The sequence below is a fragment of the Vidua chalybeata genome, chromosome 24 (assembly GCF_026979565.1).
Source record: "Vidua chalybeata isolate OUT-0048 chromosome 24, bVidCha1 merged haplotype, whole genome shotgun sequence".
Lineage (NCBI taxonomy): Eukaryota > Metazoa > Chordata > Aves > Passeriformes > Viduidae > Vidua > Vidua chalybeata.
In genome coordinates, this window is record NC_071553.1 from 2,461,797 (window position 1) to 2,478,279 (window position 16,483).

A 16,483-nucleotide genomic window follows, 5' to 3' on the forward strand; every position below is an offset into this window, starting at 1 on the left:
TGGTTGGAAAGAGAACCACAGCTGAGCCCTGGCTGGCTCCGGACAACCCATTGAAGCTGTTGGGCAGCTGTTTTCTTGCTGTTGGGGTGCTTGGAGTTAGCAGAGATGCTGAAAATAACTGGAAAAGAGGGAAAACCTTACTCTATACTGTTTAGAGGATGTAGTTTCATGATTTGGTACCAAGCTGGAGTGTTATCTGCTTTGCGGGGCTTGTCTCCTGACATAATGAAATCTGCACACAGGATCTATGGAGGATCTTCAGGATCTATTCTAGCTACAGTCGGATTGTGTGGATGTGATCTGGGTAAGGGCTACAGATTTTTGTTTATTTTGTGTCTAAAGAGATGGAATACCTGGGAATTGTGGAGTTGCAGAAGATTTTTCTTTCAATATCAGTGGTTAATTCCTCAGATTTTCATTTTTTCGATTCTTGAATAGTGGAAAACATGTTTAAATCAGACAGCACAGAGAAAACAGAGGAGACATAGTCATTGCATCGTTTAAACTGAAATCCGTGGTAGGCATATCTAATAAAAGGAAGAGAGGTGCTATCCCTGATAAGGCATTTAGAATTGCTGGCAGAAAAATGTTTCCCAAAAAAATGTGGAGAAAGAAGACAGATTAGCAGGGCATAGCTGCAGAGCTAACAGGAGGAAATGTTATACAAAGGCTTCCTGTCCGTTTTCTCCCATATGTCCAAAAACTTTTAAGATGCCTTGTGCAGAAAGTGGGGAGAAATAGGAAAAGAAAACAAAACATTTCTGCCTCCTTCAATACTGAAAGTCCTTGGAAAAGTTGGGTCCACTCAAAGGGAGCTCCAGCCCTAATGAAACACAATGGCTCTAAATGAGCATTTAGCAGCTGGATAAAATACCCCTTTCCCAGGTGGAATTGCAGCTCAGAATGCACATAAATAACAATATACGGGATGTAGAATGATTGCTTTGCTTTGCTTTGCTTCAGATGAGGTAATTAAGTACTTCCTCAGTCACTTGAAAATCTCTCTCTGGAGGCTGGTCCCTGGAAGAGGGGTACCTAGACTCCTAAGGGAGACCTTAGACAAATTCCTGCCTCCAAATGCCCACGAGCTGGTGTCTGGAAAGCTGCACATTATCCTCACCCGCCTGCACGACTGGAGATGCGTGACAGTGTCCGAGTTTGCCTCGAAGGAGGAGCTGATTCAGGTGGGAGCAGCCACAGGCACCCTGTGAGGGAGGAGCTGGGAGACATTTGCTGCCTGGCCATGTCCCACAGCACAAAATCACAGAATGGTTTGGGTTGGGTGAGACCTTAAAGCTCATCGAGATCCACCCTGTCATGGGCAGGGACACCTTCCACTGTCCCAGGTTGGTTTCAAGCCCCATCCAACCTGGCCTTGGATGGTTCCAGGATGCCCAGCGTCTCTGGGCAACCCGTGCAGGGCCTCAACACCTTCATGGTAAAAAATATCTTCCCTATATCTAAATCTCCCCCCTTGTAGTTACAAACCATCACCCCTTGTCTTATCCTAACAGGCCCTGGTCCATTCTAGCCCATGCCACGATTTCTGTCCTTGCCACCATCTGAATCCAGACAAGCTGAAACAATTTTCAAAAATCAGCCCTTTTGATTACTGTCTGAATTATCCTGAACATGTAGAGAGCAATTTGAGGCATTTCACAGGTTCCCTTCCTACTTCTCTGCCCTGGCTGTGGTATCAGACATGGTCTGGTGCCCATTAGTCTGTGGTGCCCAATAACCCAGCTGGGGAGCCCTGTTTTGGCACTCACAGATGAGCCACCCCTCCCAAAGGTAGCACTTTCTGTGGCTCTTCGCTCACCTTTGTCTGTCCCATCTCGCCCACAGGCTGTGATGTGCAGTTGCTTCCTCCCAGTGTATTTTGGGATTTTCCCTCCAACATTCCGTGGGGTGGTGAGTAGCTTTGTGGTCTGGAGACCCTGTCCCAGCTCAGGCCCAGGGCCCCTCCAGCCTCTGTCCTTTCTCCAGTGGTGACATTAAGGATGTTTCTACCTGTGTTTGCCACCAACATAGCTCAAGGCAGGGTTCCCCCAGTGCCTGCAGAGGGAAGAACGGAGCCCCAAAATCTGACCTCACTGCAGACAGGACTGAGCTTCTCACAGAATCATCCATCTTCTCCTGTCCCTGGGGTTGCCTCACCTCTCTTCTGCTGCACTGTCCTCCCAGTTTGATTGCAGTAGTTCTTTGGGGGGAAGGGAGGAGGGCAAGTGTGGACCTGGAGCACGGGAGCTGCAGGTGGGGCAGTTCCCTGCAAGGGGATCTGTGGAGCCCCAGAACCTCGGTCTGGTGTGGGCCTGGCTGGGGAACAAGGCCCACGTTTGCCCATGTGAACAGCACTGCTCTCCCCGCGAGGGGAAGGCTCAGGGCTCCCTGTTGTGTCTCCCAGCGCTACGTGGACGGGGAGCTGGCCATGTGGAAAGCCGACTTCGTGTCCCGCACCACCATCACCATCTCTGCCTTCGCCGGCGAATACGACATCTGCCCCAAGGATGGCCCCGCTGCCTTCTTGACCTTCCAGCTCTCTGACTGTATCTTACAGATCTCAAAAATGAACATCTGCCGCTTACAGCACATTTTTCAGGTTCCCACACGTCAGGTGAGCAGCTCCTCCAGGTAGCCAGAGCCATGAGCCCCCTGCAGCAGCCCAGCTGCACTGACTGCCACCTCCCCTCACAGGTCATGGACCGCTTTTATATCCAGGGCTACCAGGACATGGTCTCCTTCCTAAAAAGACTGAGTAAGTGATTGGAAGTGTGGACAGGTGGGTTGGGTGCTTCCCCTACATCCTTGGTTTGCTGACACAAGGAAAGAGATGCTGCCCCAGAGTGACTGCGGCAGAGAAATGCCTGCATTCCTGGCACTGCCAGGATTCCTTGAGTCCTGGCCTCTCCTGAAGCTGCTTCTGGAGCCACACTCCCCTTTTCTCTGCCACACCGGGCATGACAGAGCTTTTTCCCAGGGAACACAGGTCCCAGGACCTCTAGGGCTCACGTGCCTTGTGTGGTGTTTGATAAGCCCCTGATGCACAGAGCAGCAAGGTTTGGTGATTCCTGAGCCCTGGGGTCAGCAGTATCCCTGATTTCCACTCGGCCCAGGTCATGCCTCACACTGCTGCAGACCTGGCAGCTGAGCAACAAGCAGTGAGAGCTGGAATCTCTTCCCACCAGGGGATTTCCAGGTGAATTACTTCGAGGGCTTCACACTTTCCTTGGCCAATGAATCAAATCAAAAAGGTGATGAGACCCTGCAACGGAAGCCTCGACTGAGTGTTTTTCACTCCAGAGCCACAGATCATGAGGGTGACACCAAAGAGAGTCCAGGAATCCACCAGGCAGCAGATGAAGAAGAATAGGAAGCCCCACACCACCTTCTCCACCCCCAGGAAGGTAAAGAAACAGCTCCTCCTTCACCCCATCGATTTTTAAGCAACACTTGCTCAGGGCTGTCAGTGCCCAAAGGGGCTCTGGGGCAGGTGAGAACATCAGGAATGGGAGAAAGTTCCCTCTCACATCACGGGTTATGAGTGAGGCCTCACACTGAGTGAGCCCTCACCCTGGATTTGGGTGAGCATTGAGGACTTCATTGGTGGCTGGGTCAGAAGGGCTCCATGGAGAAGGAGCTCCTTCCATGGAGAAGGCCATGTATTCACTCACCCAGTGAGGTAAGAACAGGTTCTGCCCACACATCCCTTCTCCAGGGGTGTCTCAAGGGTTCAAGCTGCCTTTGCTGTGCTAGCCAAATCCAAACTTCTCCTCAGGAACTCTGGCTGCAGCCACAGAAATACAAAGTGCAAGGAAAGCATGTTAGAGCTGCAGGTAAACTTCTTGCTGTGTCATTTTCAAGCAAGACAAGGCAGGTTTCAATCCAAAACTTATTGTTTTCTGCAATCCTATGCAAAATAATGCCTGCTCCCCTTTTAGTTTTGCATGGAAAACCAGTCAATCCACAGCATTTCAGTTTCCAGTTTGTTGTTAGTAAAAAATACTAAGAAGCATCTGATGAAATTCAATATTTATTTCCATTTTACTCTTTATTTTCTCTTTCCTTCTGAGTCTTTCAAGATGTCAGAATTTATCAGATTAAGAAAAATTGCTCAGCTTTTTCAACATGACAATTCTTTAAAATGGAGCCACATAAATTAAATGAAAACTGAAAAAAGATACAACCAGGTATACCTGGAAGGTCTAGAAGAAAAGAGGAATATAAAGGGGAAAGAATAGGACTGTTACCATTCCGGATCTAAAAAGAGAAGTTTGGAAAACATAAAATGGAAGCAAGAAAGAGATTTCCTTTTGAAAACAAGCCAACTCTCGACCCACTAAGAAATGCAGGACACAGTGTTAGGCTGCAGAAGTTGCTTCCCTGGTTGCTTTTTTAAAGGCTCCATCAGTCTGACCTCCGTGCAGCACTTGGAAGCAACAGGGTGGGAATGAGGTTTCTTAGGAAGTTGGGCAGCTCTGGGCTATCAGGAATCTCTGCCTCTGCTTTGCAGCTGGGCTGCAAGGTTTTTAACCAGCCTGAGGTGAAAAAATCCTCCTGTGGGAGGAATCAAGACTCGTTTGTTAGGCCAGAGAGCAATCAAGGGGTGAGTCCAGGCTCTCCATCTCCCGAGCAGAAGCACATCACATTTTCCAGTTCTGGGAAGGAAAAGCCCTACTGATCAAGGCCAGGAAAAGGCTCTTTCACTGTTTCTCTGTGCAATGCCAGAACATCAGTGATGCTACCAAAGCAGCAGGGGGATAAACGTGTGAACAAGTTGTACTTGATTTCTTGGACGAGTGTCTGCAGCCTGCAATCCCACGAGGCTCAGGCTGCACTAGCAGGTTATCCACAAGCCACTGATCTGTGTGCCCAGCAGGACAACTGCACAAGGAATTGCACCCTCCTTAGTGCCCTGGCTGGAAACAGACTCTGGCATAAAGCACCTGCAGCCAACAGCCAGAGCCACAGGCAGGACTGGGCACGTGCTTGGCCTTGTTGGGCTCAGTTTCATGGCTCAGACTCAAGGACCCTTCCCTCTAGACCTGCAGCAGGGTGCAGCTCCAGAGGGAGCTCTGCTGTCTTGGCTTGTCTCCAGACTCTCATCCCATCCACCTCAGGCTTCACATTCCTGCTGAGCTCAAAGCAGAAGGAGACAAGCAACAGGACAGGAGTACAAGGGTAATATTTTGAGGATACCAAAACCGGCTGCCCTTTACGCATCGGGAAGAAGGGAAGCAGCTCTGACCAGGCACTTTGTGCCACAGGAACTGCCAGAGGTGTCTGTCAGACTGACCAACGTGGTTTTATTCCCTGTAGGGCCAGGTCGGCCACAGAAGAGCATTTCTGAGCCCGCTGCTGCCTTTGGCCCCAGTTTCTGCTTTAAAAAGGCAATGAGCAACTTGGAACCCAGCCTGAAGGCTGAGCCTGACCCGCCCTGAGGAGCACATGGACTGTGCCACCAATGCCACAGCACAGGCAGTGCCACAGCCCCTGGGTGATTCCCACGATCCACCCCCAGAGGAGGCATTCCAGGCTGCTTCTATCCCCACTGGGTGCAGCTGGGCTTCCCACTTTGCTTCCTTGGGGTCAAACAAGCTCCTGCACAAGATGATTCCAATCAATGCCAAACTTTGCCCTATCCATTGCCTCTGGCAAAGCCCCCGTTGCCATTAGCTCCAAGCTCTTGTCTCCAAGAGGAGACAGCACCAGCTCTGCTTGCTTGAAAAGATGAGGGATTAATAAAGCAAAACCCAAAACCATTTGATTTTGGGGACTTCGTGCAGATGGATTTTTCTTAATCTTCTCAAAGTTTTACTAATTGTTTATGCTCAAGCACCACATGGGGCAGGTGAGATACACTGGGCATTTCCAACTGTGCTCCTGTTTGTGTCTAAGGTTTGCAGATGCATCTAATGGATTTGGAAGTCCAATTCCTAGATGAGAATTTTCTCCGGCAGATTTTAATGCCCATTTCAATAGGGTAGCTGCCTCAGGCTGACTGAAATGGTAATATCCGGCCTGGAGGTGGGGCTGGTGCTTGCAGCAGCCTGGAGAAGGAGCTGTTGGATAAGTGGGAGGGAGCAGAGGTGCAAAAGCAAATGATGGACTGATTGTTCCTGCCTGGGGAGGCCTGGGTGTCTCTGAGCCTTCCACTTTGCCCTGTGGCAGGAACAGCTGGATTTGAGCAGCCTGCCTTTGGCTGCAGTGCTTGAGAAGTGTAAATCCATCCAGGATGGATGCAAGACAGGAGCAGACAGGATCCAATGCAAACGGGATCCATCAAAATGGGCCAGAAAGTTATAAGGGGACTGGAGCACCTCCCCTATGGAGACAGGCTGAGAAAACTGGGGCTGTTCAGCCGGGACAACAGAAGGTTGTGTGGAGACCTCACAGCCCTTTCAAGGAGCTGAAGGGGCTACAGGGAAGCTGGAGAGGGACCCCTCATCAGGAACTGCCAGGACAGGACAAGGGTCAGTGGCTACCCACTGCCAGATGGCTGGGATAGATGGGATATTGGGAAGGAATTCCTCCCTGTGAGGGTGCTGAGGCCCTGGCACAGAGTGCCCAGAGCAGCTGTGGCTGCCTATGGATCCCTGGAAGTGTCCAAGTCCAGGTTGGATGACACTTGGAGCAACCTGGGTGTTGAAGCTATCTCTGCCCATAGCAGGGTTTGCAACTGGGTGATCTTTAAGGTCCCTTTTAACCCAAACCATTTCATGATTCTATGAAATAAGTGTCCAGGTTTCTTTATCTAACTCATTCCAGAAAAGGTACTTCCAGGTTACTGATTTCAACCAAAGATGGCAGAACACATGTTATTGTTCTTTCACACAGCACTCCTAGTTAACTTTGAGTCTGGTTACATCAAGGCTGCCTTCAGCTACTCCCCACATTCATCCCTGCAGTCTCCACAACCCTTTGGATGAAACTTCCCTCTGTTCCATTTCCCTTTGTGCAATTAAACAGGCTATTTGCTCTAATAAACAGCTGCTGCTGTTGGGATCCATTTATTGCCTGTCGAAAACCAACAAACAAGGAGGCACAGCTGGGGCAAAGGCAATCCACAGCCTCTGATATGCAGCACACTTTTGGGATAATTAACAGTGCTGCTAATTAATTCTGTGTGCAGCCCAGTGACACAGGGTTTGATTGCCTGGGCCATTCTCTGTCTGACCATGAGTTACAGACAATTGCAGGAGAAGAACTCATATATTTGTGAAATGTCAGGAGATGCAGCCTGCAGGAGTTGGTACTAGGGGGAAGTTAATCTTTAGGTTCCTCCATCCTTCTGCACATCTGCAAGTTCCAGGGGGATCCAAATGCATTCCCACCTCCACAGGAGGCAGAAGCATGGCTATGGGCAGGTGTCAAGCTCAAGAATTGATACTTGGTAAAAAATCTTCAGGGAACTGTAGAAAAATTACTTCCTGCCCAGTATGATGTTCCCTAAGTCTTCTCTCTCTCTCTCTCTGAGGAATCTCTCTTGAAGTTTTTGAGTGGGTAGAAAACACTTAAAACTTGGCATTTCCTGGTAACTGCCCACCCTGTAATCTTCATTAAAGCAGGGAAAGGATGCTGCTTGTGGGGAGGAGACAGAGTGGGCAGGGAAAGGACTGGGCTATGAGGTCTGCAGGTGAAGCTGCCCCGTGGCCCCTGCAGCCTGGGGTGGGTCCCAGGAACAGCACCAGAGCTTTGCCTCAGCCATCATGGAAAAGCAGATGAGGCCTGAGCAGGGGCACTGCAGTGGCAGCACTGCAGACAGAACCAGACAGATTCTGAAGAAAAAAATACTCCCCAAATATTCCCTTGAGAACCAGCAGCCATGCTGGTGTGTGCTGGTGTTGCCCAACACATTCCAAGGCAGCGCTGGAGACCCCCAGGGCCCCGCTGGGACAATCCTTGTTCTCTTGTTACCTGTGGGAACAAAGTGAGAGCTGAGGCAGTGTCTAGGTACTAACAGGAATGAGCAGCCCCAGGAATGTTTGACTCCAAAGAACTTTCTCACAGCTGAGGAGTTTGCAGCTGCCTCAGGGCGAAATCATTCTGAGTCTCTTGGGCAGCTGCACAGGAGGGAACTTGCAAGCAGATTTTAGGGGGATATGCCTTAAATCCCTGAGAGCTTAGTGCCAGAACATCTTTCAAGGTGTTGGTGAATGTGCCTGGTGTCCTGCCAACGCAGAGCCCAGCAGATAGATATCTGGAACATAAATGTATTCCAGTAGGGAAGTGGCACTAAGTTGGATTGTAGCTTGAGATATCAAAATAATATCACAGGGATAAAACAATAGCTACTTTTGGTGTGGGCTACTCCTGATTTGGAGTTTTTAGCCACACAGCATCAGTGACCCAGTGGTTGAGGTTCCCAAAGTCTCCCAGCTCTGCACCCTTCTCTCTTTATGCTGAGGGTCTGCAGCCCCCAGCCCCTCACCTCCTCCTGTCCGCGGCTGTCTTAGGTAGACCAGGTACCAAGGTTTGGAGGAGCTCGTGGAGTCGTTCTACCAGGGACCTGACACCTTCCAGCAGCCCCCACACCTTCTTCACCCTGCAAAAGCAAAGTACAGGCTGAGTTTAATGATGGCTGAAGGCAGCAAAAGGGGAGAGTGTTCATGGTAAATGCACACTCTAATAATCTTTTCCATAACCCAGAGGTGCTGTGGCATTCCCACCAGCCGTACCTGCTCTTGCCTTCAGGAACACCAAATCCCTCCATGTGTCCCTTCAGCTGCCCCACCACAGCTAAAGGCACAGCCCCTGGTTTGTGTGTCATTCCTTAATGCCTCTGTTGGGATGTTCTTACCCCTTCCTGAATAAGGCTGGGAGCCTGTATGGTTGCAGCAGGATCTTTGCAAGTGGGTCCTGCAGTCCATTCACCTGCTCCTTCTTCCACAAGCCTGCACCCAGGAATGACAGCAAAGAAGGAAATAAAGACCAGTAATTACAAACAATGAAATAAATGCAATAACTCCTCTTGCCCAGCTCAGGTAGGTACTGAAGCCCAGGCCAGAGTCCAGCTGGAGCCACTCTTACAAAGTCTTTTTGCAATAGAAATATTTACTCAAAATAAATAACGCAGTAATGTCTTAAATATAACACTGCTGCTCTTGAAGGCTGCAGCAGCCCTAAACCCAAGCTGAGCACCCCAAATCCTCTACCTGGCAGGAAGTAAGGGGTCAGGCACTGAGGGACCCTTTTGTAAAGGCCAGGGTGTGTCCCATTGGATTTTTGAGAGTCATTCTTCCCACAGGTGCTGCCGAAGCGGAAATTGCCATCAAAGTAGTTAAAGCCAAAGGCATCTGGGAGACACAGAGAGACAGGGATGATGTTTGTCTGTGTCACACCGAGGTGTCCCTCAGGTACTGGGGTGTCACTTACTGTTCCTGTACAGGAAAAGGGCAGTGTCCTGGTATCCCTGGGAGAAAATGTCATTCAAGACCTGCAATGAGAAACACTCGAGGTCATTGAAAGCCCTGACCCCAGTACTACAGGATCTATCCGAAGCTGTTTGACTGTGGAGGGTTGGGATGGCATGTTTGGGATGGCAACAAGCACTGCTTGGTTTCCAACCACCACAGCACCGGTCAGAGAAACACAGAATTGTTTGGGTTGGAAGGGACCTTAGAGATCACCTGGTTTTTATTGGTCCTTTGCAGGTTGTGGACCCATCCCAAGCTGGCATCAGCAGTGTCCCTTCCCCAAAATGTACTGCAAAAACAGTGAGTGCTGCCCTCTCTCTTTGAAATCCCATTAATTTACACTGGAGATTGAGCTGAACCTTAAATCTTGAGAAGGCAGGAGCAGCATTAATCTTTTCACCAAAACTAAGCTGGGAGAAGTTCTGGTGGGCTCACCATGGTGCTGGGTGGAAAGAGAGCGTAGCTGATCCTGCAGAGGTTCTCTATGGAGATCTGGATGCTGCCGTTGAAGATCTGGAAGCAGAAGAAGATGGCAGGGCAGTCGCGGGGGCAGATGTCCAGCTCGCCGGTGAATGGGGACACGGTGATCACAGGCTCCTCCAGGCTGGACACGGGCTGCAGGCCCGTGAAGCCTCCGTCCACGTAGCGCTGGGGGAGGAGCAGAGGGAGGGTTTGCTGTGGGGGCTTTGCAGTGTCACTGAGTCGGGAGCCAGCAGCTGCACAGGTGACATTCCTGTCGTGAGCCCATCCCAGCTTGTCCTCCCTTCCCACTTCCAGCAGTGTCTTGTCCCACCTGTGCTCTTTATTCCTTTGCCAGCTCCTTCCCCTGCCCTGCCTCTGGCACCCAGCCAGCTCCTCGACCTGGTCTGTAATCCACAGCAGTTATTAAATTGGAAATAATTATATTTTTATTATATTTTCATTCACAAAGCTTTGTACAACAATTTTTGGCAGTCAAGAGCCAATTCAGACATCACTGAATGCACAGTGTTGTATAACTTTCAAGTCCTGAGCTTGAGCAGTAGGGCCCCCACGTTTAATAATTGCCTTCAGATTCATGGGGGATTACTCACTGGGCAAGGAAAATGTTAATTGCTCTATTCCAAAAGAAATCTGGATTTACCACCCACCTCGGTGGGATTGGAAGTTGCAGCTGATGGAATTAAATGTTCCTGAAATAACAGTGCAGAGAGGCTTCACAGAGCAATCACACACCTAGGTATGGGTTGGGTTGGAAGGGACCTTAAAGCTCATCCCATTCCACCCCCTGCCATGGGCAGAGAAACTTTCCAGTATCCAAGGTTGGTCCAAGCCACGTCCAGCCTGGCCTTGAACATTTCCAGGGACCGTAGAGACCCTGGAGGGCCTCTGAGAGAGTTGGAGATGGAGTGAAAGAGAGTTGAAGGGATGGAGTGACAGGACAAGGGGCAATGGCTTCCCACTGCCATTAGGGTTAGATGGAATACTGGGAAGAAATCCTTCCCTGTGAGGATGGTGAGGCCCTCCACAGGTTGCCCAGAAAACACTGGAAAACACTGCCACTGGAGAACACTGACAAGCTCCTCCTTCCCCTCCCTCAGGCAAGCAGAGCATGGAAATGCTCAGGGCTGGGGCAGGATCCTCCCATGAACTCTCGATGTCTCAGCTGTACAAGTCAGCACCTGAGCCAAGGGATGAACCTGCACTGCAGCCAGGCCTGCCCGGGATAACTGGATTGTGTCTCAAGGTCCCCCCCGTGGGCATCCTCTTATCTCACTAAGAGATCTGCAACGTCTTCCACACTCTGTCCATGGGCAAAGCAGGAGAGGACTCTCCAGATGGCAATTCCACCCAGCTGTCATCTTAGGATGTGGTGAAGAATAAGCTGATGGGCTTTATCATCCTCCATCAACTAAAGGAAAAGCCTGGAAACACCTATTCCTCCCTGGTCTGTACATTCCTCCTTTACAGAGGAATGTAAAGTTCAAACCAAGAACCCCCTGCTGGGAGTGTGTGTTTTAGTGGAAATATCACTCACCACTCCTCGGTAGGATGGAGGGATGAATCCACAGTAAATTGGAAGAAAGCAGCTGCAGAGGAGAGCCTGTGGAGGAGAGGGATTGCAGAAGTCAATGTTCCTGTCAAAATTCTGCTGACTTGTGCCTGAAAATTCAGCCTTGACAAAGTCTGGAACCAGGCTGTTGGTGCCACCTGGACTTTGCTAGGGACTGTGGCAAGAAAGGCTTCAAGAAAGGGAAAACATCTGATTTCATTGAAGTGGAAACACTTCTCTGGAGCAGGGCACAAGACTGCATTTTTTAATTTTATAGCTGACAGAATTAATAGTTGTAAATCTACATGTCCGTGTCCAATGCTGCCCTTTGATGGTGGCAAGCTGAAACTTTGGGACCAATTTCCATCTTTGCAGGTTTTTGGACAAAACCAAGACAGCCTCACAAGGCATCCTCACCCTGCTGGGATTTGTCAGTGGTAAAGCCACTGCCGGGGCATTTGCAATCATTTCCCACCAGTCTCATCAGCTGGGAATGAGCACTCTGGGCTCCTTGGCTACCTAGAGGAGGCACCGTGGGCTGAACTCCAACACCTCCATGGAGTTGCCATCCTCTACTGTCTCCCTGTGACAAGGGACCCAGGACTTCACAGTCAGCTCTGTTAGGATTTTACCCTGGGATTCTCCCCCCAGCAGATAATTTACTGGTTAATGAGCTGCTTGTTGTTCAGCAGCAGCTTTGTCCAGCTCTTTCCTCCCAGGAAAGTGCTGAGGCAACAAGGAAAACCATTGCCAGATGGCTGGGGAAAGAGCTGTAGGGAGAGCTGAGAGGTCACATCAGCACTGACAGGGCTCTTTGCAAAGTCACTATCAGAGCCCCAACATCAGCTTTATGAAGCTGGAAACAAACCAGCTGCTTTTTTTAGCATGACATGTACCATCTGATCCTGGAACTCAAACCTTCCTCCCTGCCCCCAAGCTCATGGAGCCCATTGGGGTGGGACCACAGCTCTGGCAGAGCCTCTTGACTCTCTCCCCATCTCGGGCAGAAAAAGTGCAGCTAAAGCCACCAACACTTGGGGTATGTCCGTCCCAGGCAGTCAGTGGAGCCCTTCCTAAGGCACCAGAGGAAGGTCTCTGTACCTGAATGAGCTCCTCCTTGGAGCTGAACTCCGAGGCCATGACGTTCTGGCCGTCCACCACCCGCGTCAGCGAGATGTGCAGCCGCCCCGAGGCCAGCAGGTAGGAATCCTCCGGCAGCATCCGCTGCAGGACAGCCTTGAGATTGGCCAGCAAGCTGCACCTGGGAGAGAGGGGGCCCAGGATGGTTTTCCTGACTTCCGTTGCCAGTGCAAAGAAAAACTCCTTGAGGTCATCTGAAAGAGGCGAGGGAAAGATGGAGAGAAAGTCAATATGCCTGCTGCACTAACAGTTACATTTTAAATCCTATTTTTAACACTCCTCACAAATAAAGCTTCTTGCAGCCCCTCTGTTACCCCAGGATGATACTGCTGCTACAGTGGGGGATGTTGAGGCAGGGCAGAAAGGGGGGCATGACCCCCATAATGTCCTCAAAGGACATCATGTCTTTGTGTGACCCCACTGGTGAAATCCCCACCTGCACCAGAGATGGGGCCTCAAGATGTTCCTGGTTGGGATTAGGGAAAGGCTCCAGGGAGCCCCAGAAAGGGGGACACTGGGTTATCCATGACAATGTGACTTGCACAACACATTCCTGCCTTCCACCTCTGATTTTCCGTGTGGGCAGCCCCAGGCTTTACAGGGAGCTGGGCTGGCTCCCAGGTGAGGATGAGGAGATGAGAGGCACTTCTTCTGCTCAGGGCTTTCCTGCAAGCCAGGTGTCCTGGTTCCACATTGCTGGGATCCCTGGCTCACATGAGCTTCCCCCTGCGACCTCCAACCTCCGGGGAGGTGTTAATAGCCATGACATGTGTCTGCACATCCCAGGAGCTGGGTTAAAGGAGCAGAGCCCTGGAGCCCCGGCCAAGGGTTCAGGAGACTCCAGGTTTTAAAGGTTTCACTGTGATGGGGAGGAAGAGGAGTGAAGCAAACCCTGCAGGCAGCCTGATCCCATACAGGAAATTTGGTGCCTTTGCTGACATGGAGAGCTCACCTGGGGAAATATCCCACCTCGGGGGTTAAACCCCTGCAGTGAAAGCTTGTCCAGCACCGAAGCTGCAAAGAGTTGTCCTTTCACCCAGGTGGGCTCCCTGGGACCCTGCATCAGCATGAGGCCACAGGCCTGGCTCAGCACCAAGGCTTTGCAGAGGCAGAGGTTTCTGTGCAGTCTCATGGGATTGTGTGGATGGACAGACGGATTAGGTGGCGTGTCCTGAAGGCAACTGGAGCAACACAGGCATTAAGAGGGGTTATGTGTGTTTGAGCAGATGCTGAGGCCACACGGGGCAACGATTAACACTGGGCGGGTTTGCACAGAGGGGATGCTGAAAGAGCCAGACCTCCAGGGAGGTGGGGCACGCCCAGGTTTCTGTCTGGCTGCTCTGTGTCCTGGAAATAGGGGAAAACATGGAAAAACTGCCCACAAGCTGCCGAGTAAGAGGTGAGAGCCGAGCCCAGCTTTGCAGAGCGAGTGAAGGATAAGCCTGGCAGCAACGTGACTGTTCCTGCCTGCACCAGCCTGGTGACAAGCATGTCCCCACAAGGTGACTGGTGGGGTCACAGAGGACAGCCTGGCTCTGGGAGCTCAGACCTCCTCAGCCAGCCCAGGGCAGGGGACGGGCACCAGACTGCAGCCACCTTGTGAGACACCAAACACACCTTTCACCTTCTTTTTGACCCTATCGCCCCCAGTATGAATATGACAGAGCTTGTGCCACGTTCATTTTCCTTGTTAGAAACCTGACCACAGTCATCACTGTCCAAAGTATCTTTTCTTCCTCTGGGGAAGATATTTTGGGCAAAAGATCATCTCAGGTCCTCTAAGTGGATGGTGCCTTCCACATCCAGGGAAGCAGATGCCCAGTTCAGGACTGGTGCCCCCAGCAAGAGCAGTTGCTGAATGTATTTTTACTGCTGGACAACCCCAGCTCCATCCATTACAGCAGCAGGAGAAATCAGAAATTTTGGAGCCCTTGCTTATTTATGGAGGAGTTCATCCCCATGTGGGCAGAAATGTTCCTTTCTGCCTTGTCTAAACATATTTGCTAATGTTTTGAATTATTTTTAGTTGCAGAAGAACAGTTCCAGCATCCACCAGAGGTTTCAGGAACCGTATGTTCCTTCCCAGCTTCCTCCATCATTATTTGGTCCCCAAAACCTTCTCCTCCTCCTAAATGTCCCCATTGCTTGAAGCAGAACTTGGATCAGGCTTTAGAGCCTTAAGTCTTGTGTACACTTGTTTACACATGGACACTAATTGGAAATATGGGAGGATGTGATTATTAAAAGTGGATTAACTACTCTGAATTAATTCTACACATGGAGGATCTTGTTGCTAGAGGGACCTGTTTCCACATGGTTGAAAGAGAGTCAGAGGTAAACCCCTTTAACAGCAATAAGAGAAATCCCAGCCCCAGGCTGGAGCAGACTGCTGTTCCTCCAGGAATATCCTGCTGGAGCACCAGGGAAAGGTGCACCCGGAGTTGGGAATCACACGACACCTCCCCTGGTTCTGGGAAGGCTGAGTGGGGTCAGCCAAAGTGGCATGCAAACAAGGCTGCCAGCTCTATAGATACCTGTGTGACAGCCACTCGTGTCCCTTCATAGCTTCACATCCCAAGAAACATAATCCATAGGGAAAAGAGGGCTTTACATGGGTAAATCTAGCCCCATGGCTGCACAGACTGGCTTTGGGACACACCTCAGCACCCCTCAGACCTGAGAGCAGAAGGGCAGGAGATCTGCTCCTCCAGCAGAAGCAGGAAAAGGAGCCAGTGGAATATGGAATATGGAATGACTGGTACATACAGATTTCCCCCAAATTTTTGCCCACTGAGCCAGGGAACACTCGGTCTTTCAGAACTGGCTTTTCCAGCTTACACCTCCCAAAACTGCGCTGCTGTGGCTGCCACGGGTGGCAACACCTTGGGTTTCTGTAATGCCTGGTGAGCAAGGAGAATTCCACCAGCCTCACCACCCCCCAACACCGCAAGGCATCACCCCTGGGTTTATGGAACAGAAGGGCTCCCGGAAGGACTCGAGGCCGGGGTTTTCTTACCGAGGCCGACGCCGCACACGACGGCGGCGGCGATGAGCGACCCGGCCGAGGAGCCGTAGACCTTGCAGGCAGACTTGAGGAGCTCGGGAGCCAACTCCAGCAGGGACTGCACCACTCCAACCTGGTACAGGGCCAGGAAGCCACTGCCCGAAAAGGAGAGCGAGAAAGGGGTGCTGGAAGCCCGGAGATCCTCCACAGCCATCTCGGGATCACAGCAGCAGATCTGGCTCAAGGTCTTGGGGTTGTCCTTTTTCACCAGGTGAACTTCAGGCTCTCTTCTCCTCTGCTGCCTCCAGGCTCATCTCTAGCTGCAGAGGAGTCCAGAAGACGGATTTTCTGCCTCCTTTTATGACAGCTCCCCGAGGCGTTGAGATTCGCGAGCTATTTTAATTGCTGCCTGTGCTAAAAATGGAAATTTTCCCCTGATCAAAACAGCTCTTATAATCCTCAACCACAGCCAACTCGGATGCTCAGGGCTGGATCAGGGCTCCCCTCTCATGCCAATGGGTCTGCAGTGCCCCAGGAGCCCTCCCAGAGAGGGTCCTGCTTTTATTGTGCCCGTCACACTTGGAAACGTCCCTGCAAAAATTCCTCTTTGCTTCACGCTTTCTTCATCAAAGGGTGTTTTCCTAAATTGGATTCTCCATCAATCCCAGCTTAGGCACAGCTCAGTACTGAGTGAGTAAAGGCTTGTATAAGACATTTAAAGCCAGAGAGTGTTACACAAGGGGTGGATGCAGGGCGTTACACTGGGTTAGGTTTGGAAATATTCCATATATTTGCTGCTGTTGAAAGGGTTTTGTCCTTGCCTGACCCTTCGATATTGTTTGCATCAGGCAAAAACCGAAGACCTGGTTTTCTCTCCCCTGTCAACAAGGCCCA

At 50.8% G+C, this 16,483-nt stretch overlaps 2 protein-coding genes across 3 annotated transcripts; one reads left to right on the forward strand and one right to left on the reverse strand.

Annotated features, from left to right (window-relative positions):
* The first annotated feature begins 935 nt into the window (after window positions 1–935).
* LOC128799365 (omega-hydroxyceramide transacylase-like) lies at window positions 936–3,963 on the forward strand. Its single transcript, XM_053963711.1, has 5 exons — window positions 936–1,184; window positions 1,846–1,911; window positions 2,405–2,614; window positions 2,695–2,755; window positions 3,186–3,963. The coding sequence occupies exons 1-5, from the start codon at window positions 936–938 to the stop codon at window positions 3,368–3,370; spliced, it is 771 nt and encodes a 256-aa protein (XP_053819686.1). The 3' UTR covers window positions 3,371–3,963.
* Window positions 3,964–4,017: 54 nt separating this feature from the next.
* PNPLA1 (patatin like phospholipase domain containing 1) lies at window positions 4,018–16,196 on the reverse strand. 2 transcript variants are annotated; one of them, XM_053963729.1, is made up of 9 exons: window positions 15,602–16,196; window positions 12,547–12,779; window positions 11,431–11,496; window positions 9,849–9,926; window positions 9,373–9,433; window positions 9,153–9,293; window positions 8,798–8,891; window positions 8,429–8,542; window positions 4,018–7,914 (listed from the first exon to the last, which is right to left on the reverse strand). In XM_053963729.1, the coding sequence occupies exons 1-9, from the start codon at window positions 15,801–15,803 to the stop codon at window positions 7,911–7,913; spliced, it is 993 nt and encodes a 330-aa protein (XP_053819704.1). In that variant the 5' UTR covers window positions 15,804–16,196; the 3' UTR covers window positions 4,018–7,910. The 2 variants fall into 2 exon arrangements, with proteins under 2 accessions (XP_053819704.1, XP_053819702.1); XM_053963727.1 differs by having other exon boundaries at window positions 9,849–10,061.
* Window positions 16,197–16,483: the final 287 nt, after the last annotated feature.

What these genes read in the sequence shown, in the direction of transcription:
- LOC128799365 (XM_053963711.1), top strand. Translation starts at nt 936, where the DNA reads ATGATTGCTTTGCTTTGCTTTGCTTCAGATGAGGTAATTAAGTACTTC. An exon ending in CTCCAACATTCCGTGGGGTG is followed by an intron (nt 1,912 to 2,404) that starts GTGAGTAGCTTT and finishes TGTGTCTCCCAG; the next exon opens with CGCTACGTGGACGGGGAGCT. An exon ending in CTCCTTCCTAAAAAGACTGA is followed by an intron (nt 2,756 to 3,185) that starts GTAAGTGATTGG and finishes TCTTCCCACCAG; the next exon opens with GGGATTTCCAGGTGAATTAC.
- PNPLA1 (XM_053963727.1), bottom strand. Translation starts at nt 15,803, where the DNA reads ATGGCTGTGGAGGATCTCCGGGCTTCCAGCACCCCTTTCTCGCTCTCC. An exon ending in CGTGTGCGGCGTCGGCCTCG is followed by an intron (nt 12,780 to 15,601) that starts GTAAGAAAACCC and finishes CGCCTCTTTCAG; the next exon opens with ATGACCTCAAGGAGTTTTTC. An exon ending in CCTTTTCCTGTACAGGAACA is followed by an intron (nt 9,294 to 9,372) that starts GTAAGTGACACC and finishes TGTGTCTCCCAG; the next exon opens with ATGCCTTTGGCTTTAACTAC.